General features: G+C 43.9%; 1 protein-coding gene, 7 non-coding genes and 3 pseudogenes across 8 annotated transcripts; 10 read left to right on the forward strand and 1 right to left on the reverse strand.

Annotated features, from left to right (window-relative positions):
- Window positions 1–23: 23 nt before the first annotated feature.
- LOC100835883 (thioredoxin-like protein 4B) lies at window positions 24–9,752 on the reverse strand. Its single transcript, XM_010239458.3, has 4 exons — window positions 9,535–9,752; window positions 5,678–5,835; window positions 972–1,038; window positions 24–500 (listed from the first exon to the last, which is right to left on the reverse strand). The coding sequence occupies exons 1-4, from the start codon at window positions 9,667–9,669 to the stop codon at window positions 402–404; spliced, it is 459 nt and encodes a 152-aa protein (XP_010237760.1). The 5' UTR covers window positions 9,670–9,752; the 3' UTR covers window positions 24–401.
- Window positions 9,753–11,520: 1,768 nt separating this feature from the next.
- Window positions 11,521–11,639, forward strand: LOC112269113. Its single transcript, XR_002960700.1, has one exon. It is a non-coding gene; the product is annotated as a 5S ribosomal RNA (ribosomal RNA).
- A 575-nt stretch (window positions 11,640–12,214) lies between these two features.
- On the forward strand, window positions 12,215–12,333 carry LOC112268973. Its single transcript, XR_002960580.1, has one exon. It is a non-coding gene; the product is annotated as a 5S ribosomal RNA (ribosomal RNA).
- Window positions 12,334–12,586: 253 nt separating this feature from the next.
- On the forward strand, window positions 12,587–12,705 carry LOC112269100. The gene has a single exon (XR_002960687.1). It is a non-coding gene; the product is annotated as a 5S ribosomal RNA (ribosomal RNA).
- Window positions 12,706–12,959: 254 nt separating this feature from the next.
- Window positions 12,960–13,078, forward strand: LOC112269089. Its single transcript, XR_002960676.1, has one exon. It is a non-coding gene; the product is annotated as a 5S ribosomal RNA (ribosomal RNA).
- A 263-nt stretch (window positions 13,079–13,341) lies between these two features.
- LOC112269081 lies at window positions 13,342–13,460 on the forward strand. The gene has a single exon (XR_002960668.1). It is a non-coding gene; the product is annotated as a 5S ribosomal RNA (ribosomal RNA).
- Window positions 13,461–13,711: 251 nt separating this feature from the next.
- LOC112269004 lies at window positions 13,712–13,815 on the forward strand (annotated as a pseudogene).
- A 263-nt stretch (window positions 13,816–14,078) lies between these two features.
- Window positions 14,079–14,182, forward strand: LOC112269006 (annotated as a pseudogene).
- A 263-nt stretch (window positions 14,183–14,445) lies between these two features.
- LOC112268990 lies at window positions 14,446–14,564 on the forward strand. The gene has a single exon (XR_002960597.1). It is a non-coding gene; the product is annotated as a 5S ribosomal RNA (ribosomal RNA).
- A 251-nt stretch (window positions 14,565–14,815) lies between these two features.
- LOC112269001 lies at window positions 14,816–14,934 on the forward strand. The gene has a single exon (XR_002960606.1). It is a non-coding gene; the product is annotated as a 5S ribosomal RNA (ribosomal RNA).
- Window positions 14,935–15,185: 251 nt separating this feature from the next.
- LOC112269003 lies at window positions 15,186–15,289 on the forward strand (annotated as a pseudogene).
- The last annotated feature ends 244 nt before the right edge of the window (window positions 15,290–15,533 follow it).

A 15,533-nucleotide genomic window follows, 5' to 3' on the forward strand; every position in this document is an offset into this window, starting at 1 on the left:
TCCAATATCTTTGAGATGGAGAATGCCAAGGACATGTACCCTTTTATAATTTGTTTCATGAGTTCACAACAACTAACTAGGCTTTCTTATAACCAGAATGGCAGAATTGTATTTGCGCACAAACAGATAACCACTTTAGCTGATCATTTTAGTTTGTGCAATACTGAGCTGTACAGACGGCAAAACAGGTAAAGTTGTATTATGCTACAACCTAAAGAAACGAAGTTGATGAAGATGAATTTAGGTGTTAACTTTTGATTGATCGTCACCAACCTGATGGAAGCACGATTCCATATCCTCCTGTAGTAGATTACCTGGAAAAATATCCTCTTTTTTTTCTAACCATTAGCAAGTTATTCTTTAGGAAAACGGCATCTCATTAGAATGTACGCTCCTTTTGCTCAGACATCCTTGAAAAGAAGTTGAAATCTGGGTATCCTCTCTGGTGGAAGTGGGCAAGACACTATCAGTTTGCCTTTCATCCCGCCCCTAAATACTGCCTGCGTGAAGAGATCAGAGAGCTGAGATTAAAAACACTTATCTACAAAGTAAGCAAGAGTAAATTCAAATGTCAGCGACACGATACACCATGCCAATCACTGCAACATCCATGTTTTAAAGAGGCTGTGATCACTGGTTGCTGGAGTATTTGGATTCACCGGAACAACATCATTTTTCGCAATGGTATTAGATCGCTGGATGGTGCTTTCCCTATGTTCAAGAGCTACTTCACATCGGTTAGGCATAAAGCCAAACCTAGTCTCAAGGAAGGAATGCAGACATGTCTTGACACTTTATGATCTATCTTTTTTTACCATTGTAAATATTCCATCTTGTACATATCCATTATATAAATGCAAAATGACGCAGTAGGGACCTTCCCTACTGTTTTACGTCAAAAAAAAAAGTCGAACATGATAACAGAAGGAGCATGAGACTTGGAGAAAGTACAAGACTTTTGGCCCACTCACCTCAACTACATCAATGAAGTCTTGCTTGCTGCTGAAAGAGCCTATCCATTTTGTGTGATCAGGTGTCCTGCAGATATATACATTATACCAAATTTGTCGCATTCATGTTGAAGCTAAAGCATGCCATGGAATATAACTATAGAAGCAATAGTGATGAAAGAAATTTTGTCCTTGTTAGTGCATACAATTCAGTATAGACTCAACATTCCTTGCAACCACAAAAAGAATAAACTATCTTTCATATCAACTCAGTTGTCAGTGCTGACACAAGTGGAGAATTCCTGTATTTGTACATCGTGTTGGGCTGAGCTTGAAATGAGAAGCTACTTAAGAAATTGGCTCAATTGCTCCAGGAGAATAACATGGAATATAACTATAGAAGCAATAGTGATGAAAGAAATGTTGTCCTTGTTAGTGCATACAATTCAGTATAGACTCAACATTCCTTGCAACCACAAAAAGAATAAACTTTCTTTCATAACAACTCAGTGTCAGTGCTGACACAAGTGGAGAATTCCTGTATTTGTACATCGTGTTGGGCTGAGCTTGAAATGAGAAGCTACTTAAGAAATTGGCTCAATTGCTCCAGGAGAATAACATGGCCAATGTAATTTTGACTGTAAAAGGATCAAATGAGATGCTTGAAATCTCAGCTGAGGAATTATGGAAATTGAAGACATTAAGAAGGCCTGGAAAAGATACGGAGAGCAAAAGAATGGCAACTGTACTTGGAACTTCATGTGAAGCTTTTACGTCCACACATGACTCTCAGTCAAAGTAGATACTAGTTTTAGGGGCATCTCTTGACCGAATTTGCAACATTCAGTCCATACTCCTCGACATGCAAAGAAACTATTCAAATTGCTAATTGGACTTCACAACCTGTTAAAGAGGGTTGGCATCGTTCAATGCATTCCATCTATTAAATTGTCATTGGTTCTATATGCACCCTTTTTCCAGTTAATCTGGTATCCAGGAGATCCTTGGTTGATCATATGGATTGTCGGATTACTACTCGTCGAGATATTATTTAATTGAAGAAAGAAAAACTGAAAGGGAACTTGGAGCTGGTATTAGGAACAATGGTCCATTGTACTTGGATAGAAGGGGAACAGACAGAGCCACTTGAAGCCCTCTGGCAGTTCTTACAAGTGAAACAAGGCTAAGACGATTCTCCATCATTTTCAGTTAGGCCATATGTCATTTGATACCATGAGTTCGGATTACTACTTGTCGAGATAATTATTTAATTGAAGAAAGAAAAACCGAAAGGGAACTTGGAGCTGGTATTAGGAACAATGGTCCATTGTACTTGGATAGAAGGGGAACAGACAGAGCCACATGAAGCCCTCTGGCAGTTCTTACAAGTGAAACAAGGCTAAGACGATTCTCCATCATTTTCAGTTAGGCCATATGTCATTTGATACCATGAGTAAGGTATTCCCTAGCGTGTTGAGAAATGAAAGCTAGTGTGATGCACGTGAGTAAGGGACATTGCCAGTTGTGTTGATTCATTCCGATGTCTGGATTTCTCCTGTGGTCTGATAATAGTGGAATGGAGTATCTTGACACTTTTATTTACTGCCACTCTAGTACGACTTACATGTATCTTCTGAAGCACAGACCTCAAGTACTTCATATCTCAGGTACTTCATTGCTTCCAAGATTTCTAAGCCTATGTTAGAAACAAATTCAATACCCATGTTTAGGTTACAAAAACAGATAAATGGGACAAAGTATGTGAACAAGGAATTTAGTAATTTTCTTTCAGCAGAAGGAATACCACATCAAACTTCTTGCCCAGACAAATTCCCACGAAATGGAGTGGCTGAAAGGAAGAATCTCATCTTCTAGAGGTAGCTAGGTCACAGATGTACACTATGAATGTGCCCAAGTTTCTATGGAGTGAAGTAATTATGACTGCTGCCTATCTCATTAAATGTAGAGAGTGCTTGGGATGAAAACTCTATATGAGATGATCTTTGGCATGAACGAGTTCATTGTTCGGCAAGAATTGTTTGGATGTACTCCATCTATTCCAAAATACACCTCATATAGATTTGTGCACTTGGACCAAGGCAGCTCTCGTTTCTAGTGCCTGACCACTCATATTGGGTTAATAATAAATGGATGTGAGCAGTTATTGGCCGGGTGTGGGTACCGAGAGAAAAATGAGGTGTATCGTGGAACAAATGAAAAAAATCTATACACGTTGTATTGTGGAATGGAGGGAGTACCTGCTTTGTTATACCATTACCATAGAGCTTCAATGGGAAAATTGGATCCCAGTCTACTTCAGGGCATATGCACAGGGTACTCAGCTGGACAAAAAGGTTGCAAATGTTATAGTCCTACGAATGATATACTTTTATAAGTATGGACGTGACATTCAAGGAATCTGAGCCCTTTTACTGATAGATGATAGATTTGAGTTCTCTGTCTGACTTTGCCTCTCCTAGCAATTGCAATGCTAGTAAAGAGGGAGACCAGAAGTGACAAGTTCGTAGGAGTTGGCGCAATTCCATGTCCTGTGGGTGAATTGGAAGGAAAATTGAATAGTGTACACGAGACATTTGTAACATGAGCCGTGAATAAAGAGAGATAGGGAAGGGTGATACTAGGTGACAACAACAAAGTCGAGACCGATAGGAAAAAAACAAGGTCGAGCAATGGGTGAGGCACATGTGCATGGGGAGCAACAAGTGCCAGCAACATTTGAGATTGTTGACTTGTTTGATGGTGAGACAACTGCCACGCTAACTACATCTAACACATATGATTTAATGGACCTGCTTATTACCTTGAGGAAAGGAACACAAGTTGGAACTGGAACCTCCAGATAAGTATGGTTTTGAGCAGATTAAGGTTTACGTCGAGAATTCGCTTGGTTTCTCAACTATTAAAACAGTAGGAATGGTGTGCAGATTGAGAAAATCCCCGTATGGGCCCAAGCAATCTCCACGAGTGTGGTTTGACAGGTTAGGCCTGCCCTATGTCATATGAGGTACAAGCAATGCAATGGGGATCATACTGTATTTTATCGACTTCAGGATGTCGAATTACAATCCTTACGATATATGTTGATGAAGAGGAGAACAACTAACGAAGAATCTAACTATCAAAAAAAGAAAAAAAAAGAATCTAAGCAAAGGGTTTGAGGTCAAAGACCTGGGCCAGCTTAAATACTTTCTTGGCATTAATATTGCCAGGTCACCTAAAGCGATAGCTGTTTCACAGCAAGAGTACACCTTGTACTTGCTTAGTGAGTAGTGACACGGGCATGCTTGGATGTTGGGCTGCATCAACACCCTTGATCAAAACCACAAGTTCTGTGCCCAGTCAGGAAAACCAGTATATACGGAGAACTGTCAGAGGCTTGTAGCGAGACTCCTCTATTTATGCCATACAAGACTTGACATTGCCTATGCCTTAAGTGTGGTAAGAAGATACATGCATAATTCTAGAAGTGGACATCTGGATGCAGTATATCATATCTTGCGATATCTAAAAGGTTGTCCTGGCCATTTGATTGCAGATGGTTATAATGATGCCGACTGGGTGAGTTGTCTTGATGACAGAAGAAAGAGATCAACTTTGTTGAAAAGTGATTCGAATTTGTTACCATGTTGGACATGGCACCAACTCATGCTAGACGTAGTGTGAGCGGTGTAGGCATCGCATTGGTACCAACGCATATGACTACCATTGTTGGCATGCTATTCTAGCAGGGTTTGCAAATAACCCGACAACCACCACTTTCTGCCATGGAGGATACTGCCGTAAATGATCAGGCCAACAACAGATCACGACACCTTGAAATTTGATCTGCATCACTACACCCAATGGAGATATGCTAGATCCTTCATAACCACACAATGTGGGTGAAGGATCGAGGACAGGCAAAAGAAGCACAATAAGCGCCCCGCCAGCTGCCAGGAGACTGAAACCACAAAACTCTGCCTCACCCCTACACGAAACCACCAGAAACCTGCCAACTCATGCTGTACACAACACACCCACGCTGTCCCCAGGGCCACTACCAAGCACCTAGACTAACCAGGGCACCCTTTGCAGCCACTGGCCACTGCCTCCTAGGACTGCTGTTCTGATATACCCACCACACACGTGCAGAACCGGTTTTCCCGCCGCACTACCAGCCGCAGGACCACACTCGAAACCCACAGCTGCCACAATGATATTCAAGGCCGCCATATGGCACATACATATCCAGGTGACCCATCATTGGGCATGCTGGCTGACCGGTTGAGCCGCCGACAGCTTTATTACCCCAGCAGCCCAGAACCACCACCCTGCAGCATCTAGACAGAATTCCACCTTCTAGAGTCGCCACAATGGCGCTCTCTAGGGCCACTGCCCAGGCCTCTTCCACCTGGTTTGGACACCAGATCCGACAAAGCAAACACACCATAAATTTCAACCTTATTGATCTCACATACCATTGGCATTACGTAGCACTGTATTGAGATAAGTAACCCGAAATAAAAGATATTAACAGTTTACTCTTCAAATTCATGAAGGAGATACTTTTATAATCTTCTGAACTGATATTCTTAGAAGAAGAAAAACACATTCAACAGGCAAGGCTTGAGCATGTATTGAAAATTATTTATCAAAGTTTAAAGTAAGATGGGCATGTCCGAACAGAATCATTCCAATGAAATTAACACATAATAACAACTACATACCCTGAATCCATCTTCATGTGATGAGCATTGAAGAAAAAAATGGTTGCTGGGACCAACGTGATGTCAAAATAGTCAACATAAACTTGAATCTCCTCAGAATCCATGTCGACCAATGCTATTGTAGCAAACTTGGATATGTCCCAAGAAGATTTAGCAAGCTAAGAAAACAACAGGAATATGATGAGATAGGAAAAAAAACCTATAGATTACAAAAGCCATAAAATTCAATAGAGAAAGATGTAAATGAAAAGTTTGTGACTTACGTTAAATGAATTTACAAACTATCTTACCAACGAAATGAGGTGGAAGGCACAAGGAGCTAGACAGGAACATTAATGAGTGATCTCCTAATCTATTTCCTCTTGCAGACATGTCACATGTCTACTAACCCTCTAGTGTACTTATACTTGAAATAAATTTAGTAATTTACAAACTATTACTGAGTTATTGTTCTTTGGCTCTTTGCTCCTAATTTGTTTCATCTTGCATGACTATAGGCCATGTATATCAACAATCTTCCTTTACAAAGTTTGGTAGATTCTATTTTAGGATATACTTCCTCCCTTCCATTATGTAAGGCGGATGGATCATTTGTAAAATTTCCTAATTGTAAGGCAGGCAGCTATTTTCCATGCATGCCAGCTGGCCGCATTAATTCTCACTCCTGCTAGTACTACTCCCATCGTGCATGCAACGCAGCTGATTGGGCTGGGCATGCAGAGCTTTATTTTTTTATGCGGAGCAAGTGGGTCAAGCGAAGAGTCACAGCGCGCACAACAGCAAAAACTAGCCCTGCATTTACTATTCTCTTGTATCCAGATTCTCCGTCACCTCGTCCCATGCAAATCCTACTCAGTTACACCTCCCTATTCATTGTTCTTGGCATCCACAAAAAACTTCATCCACCTTACAAAATGGAAAGGAGGGAGTATATACTATCAACCTCACAAATGCTGCTCAAGTTTAAATTATTTGAATCGTATGGTTTACCTATTAACCCAACCTGATTAACCAAAATGCACAAACCAAGCTTTTAATCCCACCATGTGTGATATAGAGTCATTGACTACTTGTGATGAAAACAACATATGCATGTTTCCTTGGCTCCTAAATCAACTTCAGATACGTAACTTTCAGCTTCACAATGCATGTGCTGGACCCTGTGGCAACAGTCTCGTGCCTAGGACACCTACAACTTATCAGTGCCATCAAAGCTATAACTCCCAAATGGACCATTGCCTATGGGATAATTATGAAGGACATTTTAAGTACTTCATAACAACAACAGTATGGTCTAAAATCGTTGGTTCAGGTGCTGCTACTTACAGAAGAGCCAGATAGCCTGATCTGGAAAATGCATCAATCTGGATAGCATACCTCTCAATCTCTATATGCAGTGATAAATTTTTAGGGGGTTACCCCGGTGTTCATTCAGCTTTATGGCAAATAAGTGTTCCCCCTAGGGTACATGTTTATCTTTCGTTATTATCAAACAATATGCTGCTTACTATATATAATCTAAGTAAGAAACAATATGTTAATGATTTGACTTGCATATTTTTCACTGAAAGTGAAACTACTTTTCATCTGATGTTTGAAGGTGATGTGTTCAAACTGATGTAGAGATCTCTGAATTAGTGCAGAGGGATGTGGGAATTGGATAAGAACAGATTGCTAGTTTGTGGCTAATTTTAGAGATCTTAATATTCCCTCCTAGCTGCTTGGATTATGAGGTTCCAGTTTGATGATCATAAGATCTGGAAACATATCATTCAACACAGCTATGAACACTGACAGCCCAAATATTTTTGGTTGCAAACAGTTGCAGACATCTCCTTTTTGGAGAGGAGTTTTATGGGCATGTAAAGCAGATCAATGGGATACTGGTGGCAGGTGGGAAATGGTAAATCGGTTAGATTTTTAGAAGAACAATAGATGGGGGATACTAGCCTGGCCATTCATTTTTGGGAATTTTACTTTATATGTAAAATCAACAAAATATATCTGTACATGAGGTTTGGGATGGTGTGGAACTACAATTACTGTTTAGAAGAGGTTTTAGTGTTAGACTGACGGAACAATGGTAATGATTTAAAATAGTTGCTTCCAGGGCTACTACATACTGAGGAGCAAGATAGCCTGATCTGGAAAATGCATAAATCTGGTGAGTATACCTCTCACTCTCTATATGCAGTGATAAATTGTAGGGGTTACCCTGGGATTCATTCCAGTTTTATGGCAAATAAGTGTTCCCCATAGGGTACGTGTTTTTCTTAGGTTATTATCACAGAATAAGCTGCTTACGACAGATAATCTAAGTAAGAAACAACATGTTAGGGATTGGACTTCAATTTTTTTTTGCCCTGAAAATGAAACTAATTCTCATCTGATGTTTGAAGGTGATGTGTTCAAAGTGACATAGAGTGAGATCTCTGAATTAGTGCAGAGGAATGTGGGAACTGGATATGAATAGATTGCTAGTTTGTGGCTAATTTAAGAGATCTTAATATTACCCTCCAAGCTGCTTGGATTAAGAGGTTCCGGTTGGATGATCATAAGATCTGGAAATAGATCATTCAACACAACTACGAGACTAACAACCCAAATTTTTTTGGTTGCAAAGAGTTGCAGACATCTCCTTTTTGGAACGGAGATTTATGGCCATGCAAAGCAGCTCAGATGTGATACCGGTGGCAGGTGCGAAATGTTAAATCCGTTAGATTTTGGGAATACCAATGGATGGGGGTTACTAGCCTGGCCATTCTTCTTTGGGAATTGTACTTTATATGTAATCAACAAACTGCCACTGTACATGAGGTTTGGGATGGTGTGGAACTACGATTACCGTCTAGAGAAGGTTTTTAGTGTAGACTGATGGAACAATGGTATGATTTAAAATAGTTAGTTCCAGAGCTGCTACATACTGAGGAGCAAGATAGCCTGATCTGGAAAATGCATCAATCTGGACAGTATACCTCTCAATATATATATGCAGTGATAAATTTTAGGGGATTACCCAGCTTTATGTTCTCCCTAGGGTACATGTTTTCTTTTGATATTATCACATAATAAGCTGCTTACTAGAGACAATCTTAGTAAGAAACAACACGTTAGTGATTTGACTTGCATTTTTTTTGTTATATAAAAATGAAACTACTACTCATCTGATTTTATTTATGATGTGAATTTTGATCTCTTAATTACTGCAAAGAGAAGTAGGAACTGGATATGAACAGATTGCTAGTTTGTGGCTAAGTAATAAGAAATATGGGGCCATAAACATGATTACTACAGCTAAGTAATAAGAAATATGGGGCATAAACAGTATCGTCTGATGTTTTCGTTTTCACTGCTTGTGTTTCTGGTGCTGTAACAGATTTTTCATAGTCCAGGTGCTTTTGTTTTATAACAAGTCAAACCCTCTAGTGAGATGCTGAGCGTACACTTGATATCAGTGTTTCATTTCAATGAAATGGAACAGGGCGTAGTCCTGTTGATGTAAACAAAAAACTTATAAGTGCCCAAACGCGCACCTGCTCAAAACAGTCCATGCCAAAACGGTAAGGGGGAGTGTGTGCAAGCAGCAGAAGTTGATGCGCAGAGCTATAACAGACAGCCCACCAACCTAAACTGTACCGGCTGCTACCCGAGATCAGATCAAACTAAACCTACCGAGGCAATCCCATGGGCACGGAAGGAAAGGAGGAATCCCCAATCGAGTTCTCATCGACCGAATTAACGAGAACAGTTGGAATCAGATGCCAGCTCGGATGACAAGGAACTGGAGCTGGGGGTCCTAAATGGGAGAAGAAGAGGAGAAGCTGGAGACGCGGCGGGTATGGGTGATACCGACTTACGATGTCGTCGAGCTGGAGGCAGGCGGCGTCAGCGGCCCGGCCGAAGCGGAGGACGAGAACCATGTCAAGGGTGTCGCGGATGGCGGCGTCGACCTCCCGTTTCCTCCGCAGAGTCGGCAGCACCACCGACCCCATCTCACCCTCCCCTCTCCGGGCAGCTCCATCCTCCTCAGGAATGAAAGGATTCTCTGATCCTTGCAGCGGCCGGCAAACGAACATGGGCTGGTTCAGCCGGCCCTCAATCAGTCTGCAGCCCACGCACTCATTTTAATTTTCTAAATAACTAGCGTTGCGCGGGCATATCTTTAAGAGATAATATGAAATTGAAGTTGATGATGTATTTGTATTATTCAAAATCAAGGTGAATAATCAATTAGCAAACTCTTAAACACATATAATGTGATACCAGACTTGTTTGTAGATTAAAATGTATATAACAAATAATTGTTTTGATAGAGGTTGTTATGATTGGCATTCACATCTATTTGAACACAAGATGGTTTCATTAGCAAATATTTTTAGAGCAAAAACTAGACTGCATTTTTTTGTTATTTAGAATTAATCGTACTTCCTCGGTCCGGAAATAAGTGATGTGGATTTGTATGAAAATCTATGTCCATGACTCCCAAATTTGATCCCCAAATCATACATAAGTATGGCTTGTACAGCCAACCGATGCATTCTGCTGAGCTCACCTTGTACGGTACCAATCGGAACCTGGTCATTGACAAATGCCCGGTCAGCGAGATAGGCATTGGGAGCAGCTGTTTACTTAGCCTTGGTGACCTTGTCAGTGTCGAAGATCTGCACTGGCGTGTATTTGCTAGAAAAGCCTCTAGATGATGGAGCTTCGGCTAACAATAACCAAATGAATAAATCCAAAAGGGTGAACAGATAATGAATCATATGCGCAATGTAAGATATGAATAGTCACAAAGTGCCCGTTTAAAGAGGAGTATTTTTCAATTTTCTGAGTAATATTAACTTGTAAAATTTAGACATTTAATAAAACAATACTGTTGTATTTTAGTTGAACGTACCTGTCCAATAGCATGCCTGAAAAGCTTAGCACAACATATATACAAAATAATGACTTTTAGGTGAGGAGGGCTCTGTTGAGCAGAGCAGATCAAAATCTCAGAGTGTTCCTTGATTCTCTGAAGACGCATGTTTACTGGGTACAGCTGCACTATGTAGTTGAATGCTCTTTCCCTCCATCCCATACAACAGACAATGCAAAAAAATAAAAAGGCAAAGAGAGAGTACGGTGCCAATTCTCTTGATTTTTTTTAATTCCATAGCTTTCAGGAGTTATGACACTTCCTGTTACTTGTCTTTCTCTCCTCTAAGAGTATCTTCAGCCGCGCCCCCTATTTGGCGTCCGGCCTGCCACTTTTTTCGGTCGTATGGGGGGCGCTGGATCGAATTTGTTTTTAAGGTCCAGCCAGCGCCCCCAAACGCCTTCCCAAACCAAATTTTGCAAATATTGCAAATTTTATAAGCACTAAATATTTCAAACAAATTTAATCAAATTCAAGCAAATAAAAAAAAACTAGACGTTTCCTCGGAGCCTCCACAAATGATTGATCAGATCAAAGCCGGCCGGCGCATGGAGATTGACATTGGCTAGAGGACACATCCATTCATACGGTTCAGTGTCAAACACCGGACATTTCCGCTCGCTCTCGATGATCATGATGTGCATGATCAAACTGGCAGTCATGACCTCCCACATCTGATCTTTCGACCAAGTGAGAACAGGGTACGGGACGATGGAAAATCAAGCATGCAACACACCAAATGCCCGCTCGACATCTTTCCTGCATGCTTCCTGTTGCATCGCAAACAAACATCTAGCTCCTCCTGCGGGTGCGTTTGAGATTGTCTTGACAAAGGTCGACCATCTTGGATAAATGCCATCTGCCAGGTAATATCCCTTGTTGTGCACATGCCCATTGATCTCATAGTTCAACGGAGGAGCATGTCGGATGCAATCATACCAGCACTAAAGCATCGGATCCCATCAAAACTCTGAAGTTAAGCATGCTTGGGCGAGAGTAGTACTAGGATGGGTGACCTCCTGGAAAGTCCTCGTGTTGCATTCCTCTTTTTTTTTGGTTGCAACTTTCCGTAAAACGGACGTACCTTTGTCATAAGCAGTCCGATCGGGACGTTCTTGTGCTTAAAACGACCGGAACGGGATTTTGATCCGAAAAACACATAAGTCAGGACCCACTGGGTTTCGTGCCGATATTCTAGGCGTGCACACGCGGCGGTTGCCAACCCAAAAAAGGTCCCCGAAATGCCCTCGGCGCCTTCGAGTGAGCGCCCATAAGGACAAGCCACGTGCACAACATGTCGGATGCGATCATACCAGCACTAAAGCATCGGATCCCATCAGCGAAGTCCTCGTGTTGCATTCCTGGTTTTTTTTTGGTTGCAACTTTCCGTAAAACGGACGTAACTTTATCATACGGAGTCCGATCGGGACGTTCTTGTACTTAAAACGACCGGAACGGGATTTTGATCCAAAAAACACATAAGTCAGGACCCACTGGGTTCGTCGCGATATTCCAGGCACGCGCACATGCGGCGGTTGCCAACCCAAAAGAGGTCCTAGAAATCCCCTCGGTACCTTCGAGGGAGCGCCCATAAGGAGAAGCCACGCGCACAACATGTCGAATGCGATCATACCAGCACTAAAGCACCGGATCCCATCAGAACTCCGAAGTTAAGCGTGCTTGGGCGAGAGTAGTACTAGGATGGGTGACCTCCTGGGAAGTCCTCGTGTTGCATTCTTTTTTTTTGGTTGCAACTTTGCGTACAACGGACGTAACTTTGTCATACGGAGTCCGATCGGGACGTTCTTGTACTTAAAACGACCGGAACGGGATTTTGATCCGAAAAACACATAAGTCAGGACCCACTGGGTTCGTCGCGATATTCCAGGCACGCGCACATGCGGCGGTTGCCAACCCAAAAAAGGTCCTAGAAATCCCCTCGGTGCCTTCGAGGGAGCGCCCATAAGGAGAAGCCACGCGCACAACATGTCGAATGCGATCATACCAGCACTAAAGCACTGGATCCCATCAGAACTCCGAAGTTAAGCGTGCTTGGGCGAGAGTAGTACTAGGATGGGTGACCTCCTGGGAAGTCCTTGTGTTGCATTCTTTTCTTTTGGTTGCAACTGTGCGTACAACGGACGTAACATTGTCATACGGAGTCCGACCGAGACGTTCTTGTACTTAAAACGACCGGAACGGCATTTTGATCCGAAAAACACCTAAGTCAGGACCCATTGGGTTTCGTGCCGATATTCCAGGCGCGCGCACACGCGGCGGTTGCCAACCCAAGAAAGGTCCTAGAAATCCCCTCGGTGCCTTCGAGGGAGCGCCCATAAGGAGAAGCCACGCGCACAACATGTCGAATGCGATCATACCAGCACTAAAGCACCGGATCCCATCAGAACTCCGAAGTTAAGCGTGCTTGGGTGAGAGTAGTACTAGGATGGGTGACCTCCTGGGAAGTCCTCGTGTTGCATTCTTTTCTTTTGGTTGCAACTGTGCGTACAACGGACGTAACATTGTCATACGGAGTCCGACCGAGACGTTCTTGTACTTAAAACGACCGGAACGGCATTTTGATCCGAAAAACACATAAGTCAGGACCCATTGGGTTTCGTGCCGATATTCCAGGCGCGCGCACACGCGGCGGTTGCCAACCCAAGAAAGGTCGTTCGGGTCCCCGAAATGCCTTCGGCGCCTTCGAGGGAGCGCCGATAAGGACAAGCCGCGCGCACAACATGTCGGATGCGATCATACCAGCACTAAAGCACCGGATCCCATCAGAACTTCGAAGTTAAGCGTGCTTGGGCGAGAGTAGTACTAGGATGCGTGACCTCCTGGGAAGTCCTCGTGTTGCATCCTTTTTTTTTGGTTGCAACTGTCCTAACTTTATGATACGAAGTCCGACCGGGACGTTCTTGTACTTAAAACGACCGGAACGGCATTTTGATCCGAAAAACACATAAGTCAGGACCCACTTGGTTTCGTGCCGATATTCCAGGCGCGCGCACACGCGGCGGTTGCCAACCCAAGAAAGGTTGTTCGGATCCCCGAAATGCCCTCGGCGCCTTCGAGGGATTGCCAATAAGGACAAGCCGCGCGCACAACATGTCGGATGCAATCATACCAGCACTAAAGCACCGGATCCCATCAGAACTCCGAAGTTAAGCGTGCTTGGGCGAGAGTAGTACTAGGATGGGTCCTCGTGTTGCATTCTTTTTTTTTGGTTGCAACTGTGCGTACAACGAACGTAACTTTGTCATACGGAGTCCGACCGGGACGTTCTTGTACTTAAAACGACCGGAACGGCATTTTGATCCGAAAAACACATAAGTCAGGACCCACTGGGTTTCGTGCCGATATTCCAGGCGCGTGCACACGCGGCGGTTGCCAACCCAAAAAAGGTCGTTCGGGTCCCCGAAATGCCCTCGGCGCCTTCGAGGGAGCGCCGATAAGGACAAGCCGCGCGCACAACATGTCGGATGCGATCATACCAGCACTAAAGCACCGGATCCCATCAGAACTCCGAAGTTAAGCGTGCTTAGGCGAGAGTAGTACTAGGATGGGTCCTCGTGTTGCATTCTTTTTTTTTGGTTGCAACTGTGCGTACAACGAACGTAACTTTGTCATACGGAGTCCGACCGGGACGTTCTTGTACTTAAAACGACCGGAACGGCATTTTGATCCGAAAAACACATAAGTCAGGACCCACTGGGTTTCGTGCCGATATTCCAGGCGCGTGCACACGCGGCGGTTGCCAACCCAAAAAAGGTCGTTCGGGTCCCCGAAATGCCCTCGGCGCCTTCGAGGGAGCGCCGATAAGGACAAGCCGCGCGCACAACATGTCGGATGCGATCATACCAGCACTAAAGCAGCGGATCCCATCAGAACTCCGAAGTTAAGCGTGCTTGGGCGAGAGTAGTACTAGGATGGGTGACCTCTTGGGAAGTCCTCGTGTTGCATTCCTTTTTTTTTTGTTGCAGCTGTTCTAACTTTGTCATACGGAGTCCGACCGGGACGTTCTTGTACTTAAAACGACCGGAACGGCATTTTGATCCGAAAAACACGTAAGTCAGGACCCACTGGGTTTCGTGCCGATATTCCAGGCGCGCGCACACGCGGCGGTTGCCAACCCAAAAAAGGTCGTTCGGGTCCCCGAAATGCCCTCGGCGCCTTCGAGGAGCGCCGATAAGGACAAGCCGCGCGCACAACATGTCGGATGCGATCATACCAGCACTAAAGCACCGGATCCCATCAGAACTCCGAAGTTAAGCGTGCTTGGGCGAGAGTAGTACTAGGATTGGTGACCTCCTGGGAAGTCCTCGTGTTGCATTCCTTTTTTTTTTGTTGCAGCTGTTCTAACTTTGTCATACGGAGTCCGACCGGGACGTTCTTGTACTTAAAACGACCGGAACGGCATTTTGATCCGAAAAACACGTAAGTCAGGACCCACTGGGTTTCGTGCCGATATTCCAGGCGCGCGCACACGCGGCGGTTGCCAACCCAAAAAAGGTCGTTCGGGTCCCCGAAATGCCCTCGGCGCCTTCGAGGAGCGCCGATAAGGACAAGCCGCGCGCACAACATGTCGGATGCGATCATACCAGCACTAAAGCACCGGATCCCATCAGAACTCCGAAGTTAAGCGTGCTTGGGCGAGAGTAGTACTAGGATGGGTCCTCGTGTTGCATTCTTTTTTTTTGGTTGCAACTGTGCGTACAACGGACGTGACTTTGTCATAGGGAATCCGACCGGGACGTTCTTGTACTTAAAACGACCGGAACGGCATTTTGATCCGAAAAACACATAAGTCAGGACCCACTGGGTTTCGTGCCGATATTCCAGGCGCGCGCACACGCGGCGGTTGACAACCCAAGAAAGGTCGTTCGGGTTCCCGAAATGCCCTCGGCGCCTTCGAGGGAGCGCCGATAAGGAGAA

Source organism: Brachypodium distachyon, chromosome 4, assembly GCF_000005505.3.
Source record: "Brachypodium distachyon strain Bd21 chromosome 4, Brachypodium_distachyon_v3.0, whole genome shotgun sequence".
In the NCBI taxonomy this organism is placed as follows: domain Eukaryota; kingdom Viridiplantae; phylum Streptophyta; class Magnoliopsida; order Poales; family Poaceae; genus Brachypodium; species Brachypodium distachyon.